Below are 18,966 nucleotides of genomic sequence, written 5' to 3' on the forward strand. Positions count from 1 at the left end.
TTTTAGGAAAAATCAGCACTTAATGCAATACAGTTGCCACACAGCTGTTCGAAGACTCAGCCGATACAATTAATGATGGATATGAAGTGGATGATATTGTGACGTGTATAGCCATTGCTAGGTGACGATCTAGTAAACACGTACCCACAACACATGTGCACGCAACAATAGGGTGTCTACTGTTAGGTAACAGAGCTGTTAACTCGCTCCTTAACAAGGGGTCTGCTCCAAGGCTATGTAATGAAGATCTCATGCAGCTAGAATTGGATTTGGGTTGAGTTCTGGAGATGGCAGTTGAGGGTTCAGCTGTGGAATGTTAACCAGAGAGCAGCAGAAGCTGGAGAATCTCCACTGCTATGACCCATTACCACAAAATGACTAGTGAAGACTGAGAGGACTGTACGTGTACTGCAGTTACAGTGATCTCTGGAGCATGTAACTCAGTGAGACTGCTATAATTACTTGTAGTTACAATCCGTAAGTGTTCAATAAATCCAATTACCAATCCAAAGCCAATCTATAGTCACAAATACACGTGACAATATATAACTGTTCGTGGTGACAGACCAGTTTTATTGACATTAACAGGCATTACAAAGATGTAACAACTATACCAAGAACTCCCTTTGGTACCTTTGGCATTTATTCATTTGTCCCTTATGAGCCTGGTTCTGTGCTGCCAATTTTTATGACTTTTCTCCATTGCTTGAAGATTCTTTGTCTCTGTACTGCCTTCGGCAAGGGGGAGGCTAGGAAGCTAGGGGATTCTCCTCATTCATTGCCTCATCGGCTTGAAGTTCACCATGTGCCTTGGGGCGTTTGGACCTTGTGGAGGATGATGGGGATAGGGAGGCCGCCAGAGGATGGGGTTCACTGATGTGACACCACTTTCTGACGCCTTTCTCTTCTTCTCACTGTCGTTATATATATATATATATACATTACACTCTCACTCTGGTTGGTAACCATAAATTACACATGTAAGTAATTGAATAAACACTGGGATCCAACATCCTTAACCTTTCTCACCCGACTGCGGGTTCCTGTACCTGGCACTCGCAGGTTATTTCTCCTACATCCTACTCCTGCCCTACATTCCTGGTTCTAGCCTTGGGTGTTCGCACTTGAATAATATCACCTTAAGTTCACGGCTATAATTGGTAGGTCCACTTACTTGAGTTCAGGATGCAGAAGATTGTTCCCAGGCAACACACTTTCAACGCAATTTTGGGGATAGCTTCCGGCAGCACTCTACTCAAATTATTGATCGAAAGATTTTTGCTAGTTTCTCCTAGCCATTTTATAGTCTTTTCCCTGCTAACTCATCAGCTTCCGGGGATTCGCTCCTCCCTGCCTGACGTAATTGTCTCTCGGGATGACAATCATCTATTGGCTGGTTGCTGGAAGGCGGTTGTGTCTCCCAGTTTACCCACCTTCCTCGATTCAGCAACTTACTAAGCTAACTCTCCTCTCTGCGTGGCCACTTCTGCGTTAGTCAGCAGTATGGTGCAACCCAGCAAATTCCTACGTTCATTGAACCTTTCTTACCCAGGTTTTCAAAACATCCCTAGTTCAATTCCCTAAATCTGTTAACCCTAAAGAAAACATAGTAAATTTAAAAATACAAATTCTTGCCCTATCCCTGTGGCATAACAGTCTCATATACTGTTACATGATCAGATGATAATCGGTTTGATGCCTCCCCTGAATCCCATCTGAATTCGTCTCTTTGTCGGTCTTCTTAAGATGCTGCACACAACTGTTAAAATTATCCAGTCAGCCCAGCGAAAACCTCTTGATTAACCTTCCTATTTCCAATTGTTTTGTCCCTGTTATTCATACTTATGTGATGCTTTATGTGAGCCCACGACAGTTGAAATTGAATTTTATGGCAAGACAGTCTTGACACATGAAATTAGGTCTGTGTTCAACAGTTTTGATAGTTCTTCACATGCAGCTTCAGAATGCATAACAAAAAATATATCACAAAATTTGGTGGATCTACCCTTACAGGATTTCCTTCTCAAGGTGAGCATCTGGAAAAATTACTTGACTTCTATTCACCTGACCTATCAATAATAAACAGACAAGTCCAAATGACCACCTACAAGGTAACATGGGAAATCCCCATATACCATATGATAACGTCTTGATGACAGTCCCACTGCATCCAACTTGCAACCCGATTAAATGGGACGTCACACATGTCAACATAACATCATGCCCACCTAGGAAGGAACCATACCAGAGCAACCAGTACACCAGTGAAATAACTAACAGATATATACATATATTTTAATTTTAATTTTGACCTTAATTTAATCTTGAACTACATATACATTAATTTAACTAATTATACCTAATACCAACATAATTGCATTAAACAGTATGTAATACCAAGAGTTTTACATTATATAGTCATGTTAAAAACATGGATCCATGTTAAAAAACAAGTTCAGTACCTGAGCACAAACAATACACTTGATGATGACCCAATATGGGTTGAAACATGTCATGTTTTTAAGATTTTAACATAAATATTCTAGATGGGTATATTTTTATAAGAAATTGTTGTGTTGACAGATGCAAAAACACTCAACGTACATAACACACAACAGCATGCAGCACATAATGATATGAATTTACTCTAAACTCAGTTTCTCAATAGCAAATTGAAAGTAATGTTGCATGAAATTCCTGCCTTTTGGATCAAACACGGACAAAGATCAGGATTTATTTGGAATGTTCCCCAAAAGAGAGTAGGCTATTGATGCCACGTATCTTGGGGGAACACTCAGAAGAAAATCCTTTGTTCTATGCTGTACACTACCCAACGAAGTCAATGCACAGCCCAATTCAGAAAAAAAATATTCTGTGACTGAAATTTATTTTTTTAAGAAAACGTATGATAATTTTAAAATCATATTTCTTGAAATACACGTAAACACTTACTGTCACACACGAGCAAACAGTGCCTGTTGTTTATATAAACTTGTAAGCATATGATAGACATAAATTTATAAACTTTAATGGATTGTATCCTGTTGTATGTGTAGAATCTATGAATATGACCATTAACACCACAATTAATGCAAGAGATCGCTTTCAGACTAAGACGAACAGGTATTTGTTTGTATATGCATAGATATTATACTACATGTTTCGACCTATACAGGGTGATTCACGAAGTTTTACCCCGGCTTATGGTACATATTCCTGGGGTTATTTCCTGCAAAATTTCCTTATATACTTGCAGTCGATTTTCAATAGTTACGGAGTAACAATAGATTTTTGAAATGCATCAATGTGAATGCAGCACTATGCTTCCTGCCTGGGCAACCATGCCTTCCAGTCAGCTGTGTCAGCAGCATATGCATAGATATTATGCTACATGTTTCGACCTATATATAGGTCAGGCATTCATATGTGAACTGTCAATCAAGTCATGTTATATATTAAAATTAGTCATCCAACATATCTTGATTTACAATTCATATATGAATGCCTGATGACAAACCATATTGTAACGTGTTGGGTATGTCACGCGACAAATAACTTCACACCGTCTTGGATATAGCAAATTTATTCCACTCGCTCTTACATTTACACAATTCACAGTTTCACAATTACTTCTCCTGTTTCCATTCGCTCCAGCGAATGCTAGACTGCAACTGACTGGTTACTCCCTCTCACTGACGAATACTACTGTTATGTAGCTTCCGCACTGACAACACAGAAAAGTTACGTGATAGCTTTCACTGTTGCGTGACATCATGTTTACCGATTTCCTAGCAACAGTCGCTGCATGGGCTCCCTTGTTGCGTGACACTGTGTTTACAAAGGCGTTGCTGGGCAACGCTGCGTAGCAACCAGCGCTCTTCGGCTCGGCTCAGCTCAGCTCAGCTTGGCACACACAAAGACCACTTTCTTTACTGTTGCGTAACCTCATTTCCACTGTTGCATAACTTGGCAACTGACCGTTTATCAAGTGTCTGTCTTCGTGGTAACTTGTTCCACCTCCTGTTGCCCAGAAACGGTTAGACATGTCACACTGCTCCCTTCTTAAGGCTCTTCATCCCAAATAGCGTAACAATGCCTCACCAGTCCTTTCCTTCCGAGGCTATACTTGCAACGTCTTCTTCTTGTCTGGTTTGGTGTTTCTTTTCTTCCCGTAATCCGTTCTTCAACCACTACATCCGCTCCCTTCTTAAGACCAGCTCGTCTCGAGCGGTTTCCAGCTAACTTGCCAGAAGATGCAGTTGTATCACATTCATCCATCACACATTCAATCTCGTTTGGGAGGCCAGTGTTTCTATATTAGCGGCTCCGCCTCGATCTGTTGTTTTCTTTTCTGTTTTGGAGGGGGCTGACCCCTTCACAAGGTCCAATTCTTGTTTTGTCGTAATCCGACAGAAGATCCGGCTATTTGCTTCACGATCTTCCTGCCGACAATCTCGTAGCAGATCATTTTCAGAGTTCCTCTCCTTCCTAGTTGCGATTGCTGTCCTGATCTACACCCTCTGATGGTGTTCTTGGTTGTCACCCTTTTCTTCTGACATAGCAGCCATCTGTCACCTATGTTCTTTATTCCCATTCTTCCTTTGTGGAGAATCTGCACTCTTCTGAGTTTCTGGAGTTTTTCCTCATACTTGGTCCTGGTACAGTTTCTCCTACCGACGCTTCTCTTGCGCCAGGCGATTCTTGCATAACCGGACATCTTTCTGCTGGTTTCATTTGTCTGCCGTGCCACTTTCGCATGGTGGCTCGTCCCTCTGTGGGCAATGGCCAGTCCTCTTCTTCGGCACCCATCCTGACACTGGGCCTGTTCATTTTTTGCTGGTTTCTGTCCCTATGCCTTTTCTTCTTCGGTTCTCCGACCGGCATTCCTTCGGCGTCTTCTACGGGGACCTCTCATCGTTCTGCCGCCTCAGGTTTCATGTCCACTGAGGTTGGCTGTTCTTCTTCTAGATGTGCCTCCGTCGTTTCTCAGTCAGCATTCGTTATGGCCAGCCCCTGTCTTAGCTTGGTAGGATTTCATGTTGGTGTCTATTCTTCCAGCCTGGCTTCCGTCCTTGCTTGGATGGCTATTATCTCCATCAGAAGTTCCAACATTTGCTATGAGTTCATTTTGTGGCAGCATTAATAATCAGTGCACTAGTAAATTTGATTATTCGTCAAGGTGTGTTCAAGTTCATAAACTAATTCTGACACCAAATTGTCATGTGTTGGGTATGTCATGCGGCAAATAACTTCCACACCATCTTGGATATAGTGAATTTATTCCACTCGCTCTTATATTTACACAGTTCACAGTCTAACAATTACTGCCATCTGGAGTACCACAATTACTTCTCCTGTTTCCGTTCACTCTGACAAATGCTAGACTGCAACTGACTGGTTCCTCTGGTAATTCTCTCTCACTGATGAATACTCCTGTTATGTAGCTTCCACACTGACAACACAGAAAAGAGTTACGTGATAGCTTTCACTGTTGTGTGACATCGTGTTTACCGATTAACTAGCAACAGTCGCTGCACGGGCTCCCCTGTTGCATGACGCTGTGTTCACAAAGGCGTTGCTAGACAACGCTGCATAGCAACCAGCGCTCTTCAGCTCGGATCAGCTCGGCACAGACAAACGCTACTTTCCTTACTGTTGCATAACCTCATCTCCACTGTTGCGTAACTTGGCAACCGACCGTTTATCAAGGGTCTGCCTTCGTGGTAACTTGTTCCACCTCCCACTGCCCAGCAACGGTTAGACATGTCACACTATATAGGTCAAAACATGTAGCATGAAATCTATGTATGTATAAATAAACACATTTAAGTTCACATTTATCATTTTGAATGCATGGAAAGAGAACTTCTGCCAACATATTTGCGTGAAAAGGCCGAAGTCACAATACTCACACGACTCCTGCTTCTTACTGCATTCCCCTTCATCGATATCCGAATCCCACTCGCCATGATCTTCTGAGTCCGTGGAATCTTCAGCTACCTGGTTTGTATCGTCCAGCATCTCGAGGCTGGCCAGAGTACCATATCTCTTCATGCCACCAGGGGATGTGAGTGACTGGTATGGCGGTTCTTGGTCCACGCTATCATCCTCATCATCATCATCCTCTCTCTGGAGCAGAAACGGAAATGTCAAGTATGTCCTTAACTTGAAGACGAGGTTCTACATAGAGATCAGGGGTCACCTTCATGCCCCAACCACTTCACCCTAGGGAAACAGCCCTTGATATGCTTTAGATAGGCAGAAGGTTCCTTCTGGGACTACTGACTGCTCCAGGAAGGGACATAAAGGTAACACTCCACACAATGGTAACCTCAACACTAGATACAGGGGAGTGGTGACTATTATGTTGCCACTTCGTCTGAGGGGACAGGCTGGGAGGACTCTAGAATCCATCTGTGTGTGATGGCAAGGGGGAACATTTCTGCCCCCCAATTGCAGATGTGAACCTTGGTCCTCTGTATATGATGGAGCTATTCCCACTAATAACTATGAAAAAAACACACCCCCCATATTCACGTGACATGATCTGAAACCAGCAAGCGGTCTGGCTCAAGTGGTAACACTTGTGGCCCTGTAGTTAGAAGGTGCCTGGTTGAGGTCTTAGGAGGGAAGATTATCCTCACTGACGTTTATAGTGGTTTTCTCAGTCACTCCAGTCACTCATAAACTAGACCATGGCCACTTCCTTCTACGTACATCATTCCAAATTTATGATTCACTATTTGTATGACAATATGATGCTATAAAATCTGAGATACTGACAGCCGCAGACTGCTGCACCAGTACTGACTGGTATTGTGGTCACAAGAGTCATGTCTCATGGGAAGTAAACCATAACAAAAATTTGACACTAGTTTATAGGGCTTTGATCTGTCACATTTTTCGCCATATTCAAAGATAATATAGCTTAACAATTGATAATGGATACAGGTGGCATTTTCCAGATTGTGACATGATGTCTGAAGGCCGGAACAGCGGTGCCAGATAAGACGTCCATTGCTAGATAACGGCTAGGTAAACAAGTTTCTGTGGCGATGTATACCAAGTAACAATAGAAGATTTGTTGAGAATGATGTTTTCTATTCAGTCTGTACAAAGAAGAGTCTTCAGTTGAGAACAGTCAGTCAAGTTCCGGCGTTCCAAGTGAGCAGTTAGTCGAGAGTTGAGCTCTACAAGGAAGGCTGAGAAGATGGCACTATGAGTTCAGCTTGTAGTCATGCTGTGAAGAGAAGACTTTACGTATGCTGTAATTCGGTGAGACTGTCACAGTTCCTGTGTTAAAATCCATTGCCCAGGAAACAGATAGTGCAGGCTGTAACAGACTGAGGACACTAGTGTGTGTGATAGCAAACTGTAAAGTGTTAAAACTGTGATAGTTTTATAGTAGTTTGTAGTATTACCTGTAAGGGGTTCATAAATCCAATAATCCAAAACCCCGTCTATAGTCATGCGCACACAAATATGTGACAATAATAACCAATAACCAAACACATAATATTTTAACGCTGCAGGAAAATAACTACAGAAGAAACAAGATGGACCCATAAATATTAACAAGATTCAATTGAACTGCACACACATTAAATCCACCTTCCAAACTGGGTCCTGAACATTATCAATATGTAAGTCAAGGGGAATTACCTGAGATGTGATGTCCGACAGTGGGGTTGCCTCCACAGGGGGACTGTTGAGATCACTGTCATCCCACTGAAAATCAGAGTTTCTTGGGGTAGTGTCAGGGGTAGGGGGTAGGACGGAGATAAGTGGTACCTCAGTGGGAGAAAAGGGGTCAGCTGATGACTTGGTGAGACCCACTGATGCATTGAGCGCTGATATTCCCATGAGGATGAGTGGGCCCCAGTTGTCGTTGCATTCATCATCATCCTCGTCCAGCCCTGAAAACAAGTGACATACCTTGACAGAATGTAGTTCGATACTGCACATGTGTTATATCATGTTTCTGTATATGACATGGACAGGAAATGTACTGCAGTCACCAGATGAGCTGATCCCTCCCTCAGATGAGCTGATCCCTCACTCAGAGGATTATAGGGAGAGCAGAGGTACGCACATGCCTCTCTGTTCTGCTATACAAGAAGCACGCAGTACCTACAGTTAACTCGCGTAACAGTGGTGATTAAAGAGCCGTGAGTTAATGTTTTCTGTGAAGTGGATACCTGCCATATCGTACTGAGATACCTCACACGGATCAAGGCAAGGCATGCAGGGCTTAAGGGAACTGATGTATAAGATGTATGAGCAGTACATGTGTGTGTGTGGGTGTGTGTATGTGTGTGTGTCTATATTAGGTAATCATACTTGATGAGAACATAAAACTATTAAACATCTTGAAGCATAAAGTTCATCTGAAGAATATTAAAAAATTCAGTTCCTACTTCAGAGAAAATACACCATGTCTCTGTTATGAAGTCTGATCAGTTAACAATGTATAGAGAAATAATCCCTGTTTATTAGCAGAACCATTCACTGTGTGAGCAAAATGTGGAGTTTCTTAATGTTAAACTAGGCAGTGCATATAGCTACCACTGTGCTTCAGTGTGACATGATGTTATGAATGAAAGTAAATGCTTACTGTACATTTAGTTAACTTTATGCATATAAAACTCTTCTTTAATTGGAGATGTATGTCATACACAAAGTCCAACCAAACAACAGCATATATCCTCAAGTCTTTTTACAACTGTTCTCTGTGTGACCCCTTCATAACCTGGCAAATACCTGTTAATGGTAGTCCGCTTCTGTCCAAATCACAGTAAGGGCACCCTTGTCCATTATGTCCAAGGTTCATGTAATTTAAGTATTCAATGATTCAGTGCTGTGTGACACAAAAGACACCTTTATAAAGTCCTGTAACTGTAAGAATTTTAGGTTGTCACAGTGGCGGTTATAAAGGCTCCTGTCCTCAGGGATATAACAGCTTGTAGTCTGTAGAAAGTCAACTGATATTTCAGAGGAACACATGGCCTTGGGTGTGCCATAGCTCAGGCGGTTAGTCACTGGCTTACCACCATGGTGGCCTGGGTCTGAGCCCAGGTTAGTTCATGCAGGATTTGTGGTAGAGAAAGTGGCAGTGGCAGTTTCTTCCAAGTGCTGTGGTTTCCCATGCCAATTCTCAGTCCACCGACTGCTCCATACTCATATATCAATTATCATCTGGGGCTGGTACAGTTGACCAGTTAGTGGCCAACATACCAAGTGGACTCAGTCTCTTCCCATCCCAAGAAACTAAAAAAAAAAAAAGAAAACTAACACATCACCTCCATCATCAGGGTCAAACAATAAGCCAAGGAAAAACCAGCAGTGTTTTCCTCTGACGTAGAAGTGAACCATAAAATGCTAAGTTAATGTCAGTTTTACAAACGTTAATGCATGTGGATCACTCCAAGTGACTGGAATTGAAGTTGGTGACACCTGAAAGCATTCAGAAGGCTTTTATGAGAAGCATGTAGTTTGAAGCGCGTGCCAAAAGAGCTTACCAAGTCCATTGTTGTTATCTGCAGTGACCTGTTGCTGCATTAGGCTGCTGTTTGAGAGACACGTCTTGTGGCATTGTCGACACACGGACACCCTCTTCTCAAGACCTCCAGATCGAACTGTTACCTGTAACAGGGATTTAGAAGAATAACACTGTGCAGGTTTGTAGGTAGATAGGTTTCAGTGCTGTAGAGGGGCATGCTGTTCCCTTGTTTACAGGTGGCCTTTGCATGACTGTAATGTCATTGCAATCTTAAATTGCACCACATGAAAGCCTCAATCTTTGTGCATCTGTTTTTTTCCTTTGTGTATAAGCTACATTAATGTACATACAATTTTTAATGAAATTTGAGTCAATGAAGCTATTTAGATTAGAATAGGCCGCGCCATAGCTCAAGCCGTTAGTCACTGGCTTCCCACCAAGGCGGCCTGTGTTCGATCCTGGGTCTGGTCAAGTGGGATTTGTGGTGGACAAAGTGGCAATGGGGCAGGTTTTCTCCGAGTACTTCAGTTTCCCCTGCCAATCTTCATTCCACCAATTGCTCCATAATCACCCTCACCTATCATCTGGGGCTGGTACAATAGGCCAGAAGTGGTTGCAGTACAAGGGACTTAAAAATAGATTAGAATAACTTCTGTTGAGTAATAAAACATTGTCTTTTTTCACATTATAGTTCAAGAAAATTATAAGAACCCCAAGGAAGCAATATAAAAGAAAAGCAACTCTTTGTTTCTACTTAACATTCAATACACAAACATGATATGATATAACATTTTTTGCCCACATTTCCAATCTACAAATAAGAAATAGTTTATTAGGGCTGGTTTTCTTTTATGACATAATAATCTTCCTGACTATTGTCATGCACTGAATAAGGGAATATCTTAGACACAACCTACACGTGCAAAACAAATGCAAATCCTACATTACATACCTACATGTCTTTGATTTGTATCAAGTCACTCCCTTCAAGAATCAGAAAAGAAGTTTCTAGGTTTCTCTAGGTTGCAGTTCGTGAGTACTGTCTGATGTGTGGTGCTGAGAATCCTTCCTGGTGCATAATGTGGCATATTTGCTCAAAGCAAGAACTGTGGAGCCAGAGAAACAGCCACTGCTAGGTAATGGCTGTGTAACACACAACTGAGAAACCGTTGGAAGCGGTGTTTTCTGTACTGTCCGTCTGTACTGAGGACCATCTGTCATTACGAGAGTCCTGAGACCGCAGTTAGAAGAGTAGCAGGTTGGTGTGAGATGGCGGCCAGCCTTCGAGGACGTGGGCAGGGTGTCTCAGAACAACTTTCACTGTTGGAAGACGTTACCAAGAAGCGCTGTGAAGACTGTGACTGAGATCACTAGTCTGTGTGTGACAGTGATCTGTAAAGTACTGTCACGAGTTCTCTAAATGTCCAATATATCCAGCTACTCATCCAAACCCTGTCTATAAAGGTAAAGTTGTCTCTGCGCTTAACTAATTAGGCACTTCACCACTGAAGGCGTATGAAGTTGGAAGTGAGTGGTTAGCTTCACGCCCCGGCCGCTTTACCTCCTGGGGAAGAGCCCCCAGTACCCATCCGGTAGGAGGCTGGGTGAGCTCCAGAGCCAGTCTTCACGACGTGGAGAAAATTCTTGATCCTACCGGGACTCGAACTCTGACCCCTCGGCCGTCCAGCTCGTAGTCAGGCGCTAAACCGACTATGCCATCCTGGTTCCCAATTACTAAATACGTGTCAGTATTAGCCAATGATTCTCAAACCTCCAAACCTCCACCGCCATGATGTCACCATCAGAGCTGCCAACTGTAAAACTTATTTATGAAACAAAAACTTTTGCTTTGCTTGCTGTCTGCTTCATGCTGGTTTTTTGCCTAGCTGGTTTTCAGCCTAGGTGTTGGGTGCGTCGTGGTCTTCAGATATTTCTGTTGAATTTCAAAGGAGTATAAACTGCGTTATATCCGAGAAGGTAGGGCCTTCAAAACACACAGCCTAGTCTTTTGTTTTTAGAATATTTATTCAGAAAACAAAAATCAAAGTGCTTAACCTTTTCAATAAAAAAACATAACTTAGTGGACTCTGGAGGCAAGTTCTAACGTTAAGTTTTAAGTCTAGTGCTAACAAGTAAGCTCCTAAAGGTTGGCATCACTAACGTGGCGGTAACTTTCAAACTTACTTGGGTCGTCCCGTTAAGTGAGGCACATGGTAGCGTAGTTGGTCGAAGCACTATGTATGCTACATGCTGGAAGGTTGTGGGTTCAATTCCCGTGTCATTGGATTTTTCAATTGACCTAATTCTTCCAGCAGCACTGTGGCCCTGGGATCGGCTCAGCCTCTAACAGAAATGAGTACCAGGGCCTTCGCGTAAGTCTGACAAACTTACCGCCATCTGTGAGCCGATTGTCTGGAGAAAATGTGGGAGCCTCGACGTCTCACAATTCTTGGGGCTCCAGGGCCTGTTACGGGGATAACCTTACCCGTTATGTATGTAAGAACTGAGTCTCATATTTTGACAGCATTGTACTAACAATAAGCACCTGACTGTCAGAAGAAGTCTGTGACCTGCTCCGCTCCGTGCTCCTGGACTGACTTCTCTCCGTGTCCGACAGTTCGAATTCTTCACACCTGCTTTCGGATCTCACGCCCATCAACTGGAGCTGTTCACTGCGGCGTCTCAGGGTTTCTGGCGACCAAATTTCGGGTTCCGGTTCCTCATCGGGCGTCATAGCCGCTCCACCCAGCTGTCCTCTTATCCATTGCGCCAGATGTAAAGCGCTGCCCTTGCTTGCCCCAGACTTGCCCAGCTGACGACATCTGTGTTCGATTAGTTCATCTAGGTGCCTCTGGGAGTTCCCGAGCGACTTGCAATCAGGCATCGGTGTCTGAAAGTGCAAAACAAATGAAGCGATATTTTGCACAGGCACGTAAGACAATGCTTACATACGGCACTTCCTGAGGTCTTCAGGGAGTTAGGGGATGTCACCCTTAAGTCGGTTTCTAAAGGTGAACCATACACTGCATCCAAAATACTCATCTCCATGTTTCTTTTGTTTAATTATATTGTTTATAAATACAGTAATTTTGGTTTACTCAGAACGAAAAGCAAAGCAAACTCAGAAACCGGAAATTTCCTTGATGGCTCGTTATAACTTAAGGGGGCAGCTTTATGGAAGTAAATTTCTGTGTGTTACACGAGATGTCCTATTTGACTATCTGGGTTATCTATCTTGCGTTAAGAATAAAATCTAACAGATTTATAATGATGACATGGATCTTGGTCATTATCTTATGATGACGCGTCCTTAAAAAGTTTAGGGTAATGGTTTAGTTTTTACCAAAACATCACGCACACTACATATTTTTACTGGAATACATGTAACCATTTGCATAGTATTTATATTATTATGGTCAACTAACTAGCAATTAACCATGTAAGATTTGAGGTTTTCACGGCGGTAACTATGAAAAAAGCAGTCTTCTGGGATTTGGCACCGTGTATATGCCGGTTCTTAAGGTCTCTTCGCCTGCGGATTTCTTATATTTTTCCTTCTACCCTGAACATTGAGGCGATACGTTCCTCCGAAACGTCGGTTAACACCACATATACACGGTGCCAAATCCCAGAAGACTGCTTTCTTCATAGCAATTAACCGTTCACAGTGGCCGCGCGGTCTAAATCATGAACTGTCTTTGCTCGCTCGAACGCTGGGATCATGGGTTCGAATCCCAATCGAGGCATGGATGTCTGTGTGCGTCTCTTCTGTGTTTATGTTGTTCTGTGTGTCCGTAGGGGCCTTGCGACGGGCTGATCCCCCGTCTAAGGAGTCCCACCGACTGTGTATAGGATTAAGAAACTGAGGAAGCGGCCAAGGTCCAACAAAAGGACTGTAGATAGATAGATAGATAGATAGATAGATAGAACTCGCAGTTAGGCACAATTACTCAAAGACGGTGTTACGACTCTAAGCGTAATCATCATCATCAAGTCATGATTACTATTGCAGCAAAACTGCCAGTAAACAGTTTAATTTTTTAAATGAAAAAACTAGATCATGATCTACTTGGTGACGAGTAATGTTGATAAATGCTGAAATCAAATCGCTCTTATTTTGTTCTTAATATCAGAATTAGCAGTTCTGACTCGTGGTTACAAAAGAGACGATTAAATACAGCTAAAACGAACTGAATATATCAGCTGAATTTGGCTTTAAAATTAGTTATTTTTTTTCTCGAACCATGACAATGTATGTATATATTTTATGACAAAGTGAGTCTACTGTGGTTCGAAAATGTTCAGAAGGGAACAGACAAAAAACAAAAAAAAAAAAACAGGCGCAAAACAAACAAAAAGAAGCAGCGAAACAAAGTATGAGTAAAATTTTATGAGTGGAAATAGTGATGACGTGTTACTTTGTTTACAAATAATTCCCCAGTTGCTTATCTTATATGACTCACAACGTTTCGCAGGAACATACCGCCTCCACCTTCAGGGTCGAAGAGTAAGTCAAACAAAAGACCAACAGAAGGTCAGTTTCCTGCCTTCTTCTGTGCTGGGTCCTGTGTGTGGCTTACCCTCCGATCCTGAAAATGGAGTCGGTATGTTCCTCCGAAACGTTGCGCTCTATCCGAACTACACGGCGTCAAACCCGAGAAAACCGCAAACCTTAAAATTTAATTTTTATTTTAATATAATTTAAAAAATGTAACTACAGTTAAAGTAAATGTAAAAGTAAATGTAAATGTAAATGTAAAGGTAAATCTAAGAGGTACAGGAATCCCTGTAACTGGCCGTGGAGGCCCATAGGTTTATGAAACGTTGAGGATCCCACATTGTCTAGACAATCGGCTCACAGATGGCGGTGAGGTTGTCAGCCTTACGCCCCGGTCGCCCTTTACCCCCAGGAAGATTCCTGGTACTCATTTCTGTTAGAGGCTGAGTCGAGTCCAGGGCCACAGTGCGCCTGGAATGGTTAGGTAACTTAAAAAATCAATGACCTCATCGGGAATCAAACCCACAACCTTCCGGCTTGTAGCAAAGTGCCTCAAGCAACTACGTTTAAGGATTTTCATTCTATTCAAATTGCCTCGACTATACACGGTCCACCGACTTACATAACTAAATAGACGTTCCCTGATGAAGACTCAGCTCAGCAATGGACGTGAGCCGTCATGTCACAATGTTATTCATTTCATGCAGGTTGGTATTAAATTGTTCAATAAATGATCTTTCCTATGAGCTCCGTAAAAGAGATCACTTTGAACACACAGGAATTTTCTTCTGTCAGGTTGCCTACTCAATATATGACGTAAGCTCAGAGATGTTTTGATCTGTTAAATATACCTCAGAATCTGGATAGTATCTGACATAATATTCGAACATAGTCTGTAAATAAATTGCCGTTGATTCAACTATTGTGTATTTGTATCACCCACACACAACATCAGGGCCAATATCAACAACGTACAACGGCCAAGAAATCTAAAATCTGTAACTGTGACCAGATTGATTACAATCTAAGCCTACTCTGAATCTAATATATCTTTGAGATTAGTTACCATCACATGATGACGTAGATCACTACGCCATCAATTGAAAATGATCGCGATTCTACAGGGGGGGGGAGGGTCCAAAAAATGTACTCACTCTTTGATAGTCAATATCTTTGGAACAAAATGACATGTAGTTACAATTATTGCACAGTAGTGTAGTGTAGTGTAATGTTTTCTCAATAGATGGCGAAGGTCACGTGAGTGTCGTGCCGCGTGCGCGCTGCGAGCAGAAGACGGCAGCAACAATGGCTGAAAGGCTGTTCTTTGAGCAAAGCAAGGCTTTATTGAAGTGGTACTGGAAGTACGAAAACATTAAAGAGGTAAAACGACAATGGCAGAATGAGTTTGGAACTCAGCCACCAACACGTCGAACAGGACGTGAATCTACCGGGTGTTAATGTGTGGTGTGGTCTGTCATCGCGCGGTTTGATTGGTCCTTTCTTCTCTGAAGGTACCGTGACTGGTCAGGTGTATCTCGATATGCTTCAGACATCGATTTTCCCTGCCATTCCAGAGCTGTTTGTAGATGAAACATTTTACCTACAACAAGATGGCGCTCCACCTCACTACCATCGAGATGTCAGGGCGTACTTGGATGACACTCTACCTGGACGATGGATAGGTCGAAGAGGTGCTATTGAGTGCCCACCACGGTCTCCAGACCTAACACCTCTCGACTTCTACCTAGGGGGAACCTTGAAGGATGAAGTTTACTGACAAAAGCCAGCTACACTGAACGCGCTATGAAAAACCATCGAAGCGACGTGTGCAGCCATCACACCAGACACACTGACAGTCGTAGTTCGCTCAGCAGTTCGGCGGCATCGACGCTGTTTAGCCGCTGATGGTGGTCACTTCGAACACATACAATGACTCTGTCTCTCTCTCTCTCCACACAAGAATTGTAACTACATGTCATTTTGTTCCAAAGATATTGACTATCAAAGAGTGAGTATATTTTTTGGACCCCTCTGTATTTTCAACATTCGGTGGGAGGCAAAGTTTTGTCATACCGGAGGTGTCGTTGGACAGACAGGCATTTTCCTCCGTAACGTTAAGTTATGACATACTCTCAAAGAAATGTTTAGGTTAGAGTAACATGCTTCTGTAATACTTCACTACACACAGCGCAAGGATACTAATTTATAGGGCTCTAACGAGTATTATATAATAAGAAATTGCATGATCTATAAATTGTTTACACATACATTATTTCTGATCTAGATATCTGGTCGAAACATGACAGTAAAACAGAATCATATTTAGTCCTATAAGGCACATTGGTAACTATATGTACCATCATTCTTAACATTAAGTAAGTCTGAATTTTGTTCATACCGTGTATTTACACGTTTCTCATGGATCCCTTAACAAAAAAAAACGGCTATTTCTCTAAAAATCATTAACTGATTAAACTTCACAATGGTGACGTGGTGTATTTTCTCTGAGATTGGAACTGCATTTTTAAATATTATTTACATGATTTGAGAAATGCTTATTCGGTATTCAAATTACGCTTTGCACTACATTGCATCAAGTGCACTCCTCCCGATATTAATATTAGAATTCAGAATATAAGTAGGAAACCTCATCTTAGCTCATTTCATAAGCTCATAACAATGTCCATTTCTTAACGCTTTAACATCTTCACTTCCCAACGCTTTACCCTCCCTCAAACGTACCTCTGACAAGAAAGACTAACGGGCAATGGCTGGGAACCTTGAAAGCAGGGAAAATATTCTGACCCTCTGTAAGTGAAGCGTCTCTCACTATGTCCCTCGCGGTCTTTTCTTCCTTTTTCAATTTACCAGATTTGCTTCTATTTATTGCCTATATACAGCTCGTTCAGTCAAGGAGGAAACTTCACAACACCGCTGACCCGGCCCAACATTCCTCACAGATTGCTGCTGTAACTGCTGATAGCAGAATGAGTCATTAGCGCTGATAAACGCGCGCCTTATTTCTTTTGGAAATAATTTTGCCGGCGCCCGATTTTGAACACATACAGTATAGTAGTTCACAGTAGGTTATCTTCCAATCCTTTAAATAAACTCGCCGCAGGCAATCACCTGTACATTTAATTACAATTCTTACATTAAATCTTTTCTGAAACATGGAACATATTACTAAAATAAAATTTAAACCCTTGTGAATATGTTAAGAAGAGATGCAAGTTAGGAAGACACCAAAGTTCCGAATTATCTGATAACATGCAGTAACATGCACAGCGAATATAATAATAACATCTAAAAGCATTCTAGCCTAACCTAACATAACATAACCTATCCTAACCTAACCTACTACAACTGGCCAAGCAGTGTTACAATCTAGCGGTCTTCCAGTACAATTCCATCAAGATTGCTCACTAGGTATACATGCAGAGTATATTCAAAGAGCTACTTTAACCCACTCAAGAACAAATCACTCCCAATTATAAGGATCGTAATATTCCGTACCTGGGGGACTTTGCCAGTTTGGTGGATCACATCTGCGTACTCTCTCACTACAATTTATAATTCCTAACATTGGAAGATGAAGATAGATAGATTACATCAATGTTGTAGTTCTGTACATCATTGTTCACAATTCAAGTTTCAATATTGACGAATGGAACACTCTCATTTGTAGCAATGTCTCCCGTCAACATATCTTATATGAACACAGCTGCAGAAAATGTGAATGTACTACACGCTGCAATTGATACTTAGATAAATTAAAATGTAATTATATAAACTCTATGAAACAGAGTAAGATATACACCGTGTACCAAATTATTGAAGAAACTGAGGCAAGGGAAGACGGTAGGGCTTCATCTCCAGGCTCTTTCGCAACACCCTCCCTCCACACAGCCATGGTCAACATCTCCATTTCACGGCTCGCTTGGCTTCGGACTGCGAAGAAAGACTGTCTATCTCGTTCCACACGTTCTTCTGAAACGCGCCGACGTCCTGCACCCCTTTGTCTGAAACTGCTGATACCAACGCCTATTGCTGTTGGCAGATGGGGTATCACTCTGAAATTGTCGCCGGAATTCCCACTGAAGGGAAAGAACTGCATCACACCAAACGCTTTCTGCTCCGGAGCCGTCATTTTCTCTTTGTAACTTCACGGACCGAGACAGAGAGAGGAGAGGGAGAGGAACTGCGCATGCGATCAAAACTTCAATATCTGCTGTTTCATTCCGTGTGGGAAACACATTCCTGTATGCATTTCCGAAGCCGTTATGGTCGTTTGAAACCGCTCCAATTATTTTGGTACACGCTGTATATTGAATTTGATATTACTTATGTTTATCAGAGCTGCAAATTTGGAATTATAAAAAAAAACCTTAGAATTAATAATTTCATACATTTTGATAACACCAAATTAATATATTTGTATTTATGTATTAGTGATAATTAGGGCCCGGATTTCTATGACATATCATATTTTTTTCCTAGGGTTTATTCCTATTTTTAAATGTAATTATGCAGGTTTCCAGTCATTCTTATTGAAATTGTGTCGTTTTTATTGTGCATATAAATGAATATTTTAGAGTTTTATTGGTTTTACAGCATATTTTGGCATAATTTTGAAATAAGGTCATATTTTTGTCACTTTAGAAACAATTCTTTGATATAATGTAAAATTTCGGCTCCATAATGTTTAGTATTACAAAATAAATTTCAGGCTGGACTGTTGCTTCAATGTGGAATAGAGTTCAAGTACATGAAGTTCGTATTAAAAACCATATTTTTGACTGGACTGTACTTGCAGTTACAAAGGCGAAAATTTGTGAAATGCAGCATTTATGACCTGGCAAGCCGGCCTTTCCCAGTCGAGGCAGGAGGGAGGCAAGTGTAACGGGTATTCTCCTATTGTACTCCGTCTTACTATAAGGTATATACATCCCATTCTTTCTTGGAGGGC

General features: G+C 41.8%; 1 protein-coding gene across 5 annotated transcripts in view; it reads right to left on the reverse strand.

Annotated features, from left to right (window-relative positions):
• Positions 1-18,966, reverse strand: part of LOC111871707 — a 157,054-nt gene that overhangs the window by 11,350 nt on the left and 126,738 nt on the right. For all 5 annotated transcript variants that reach the window (XM_023864979.2, XM_023864977.2, XM_033754364.1 and 2 more), the window contains 4 exons: positions 12,045-12,389; positions 9,519-9,642; positions 7,663-7,916; positions 5,913-6,129 (listed from right to left, as the gene is read on the reverse strand). In XM_023864979.2, coding sequence (XP_023720747.1) covers positions 5,913-6,129; positions 7,663-7,916; positions 9,519-9,642; positions 12,045-12,389 — 940 coding nt within the window. The remainder of the gene's footprint in view (positions 1-5,912; positions 6,130-7,662; positions 7,917-9,518; positions 9,643-12,044; positions 12,390-18,966) is intronic.

The sequence above is a fragment of the Cryptotermes secundus genome, unplaced genomic scaffold, assembly GCF_002891405.2.
Source record: "Cryptotermes secundus unplaced genomic scaffold, Csec_1.0 scaffold349, whole genome shotgun sequence".
Lineage (NCBI taxonomy): Eukaryota > Metazoa > Arthropoda > Insecta > Blattodea > Kalotermitidae > Cryptotermes > Cryptotermes secundus.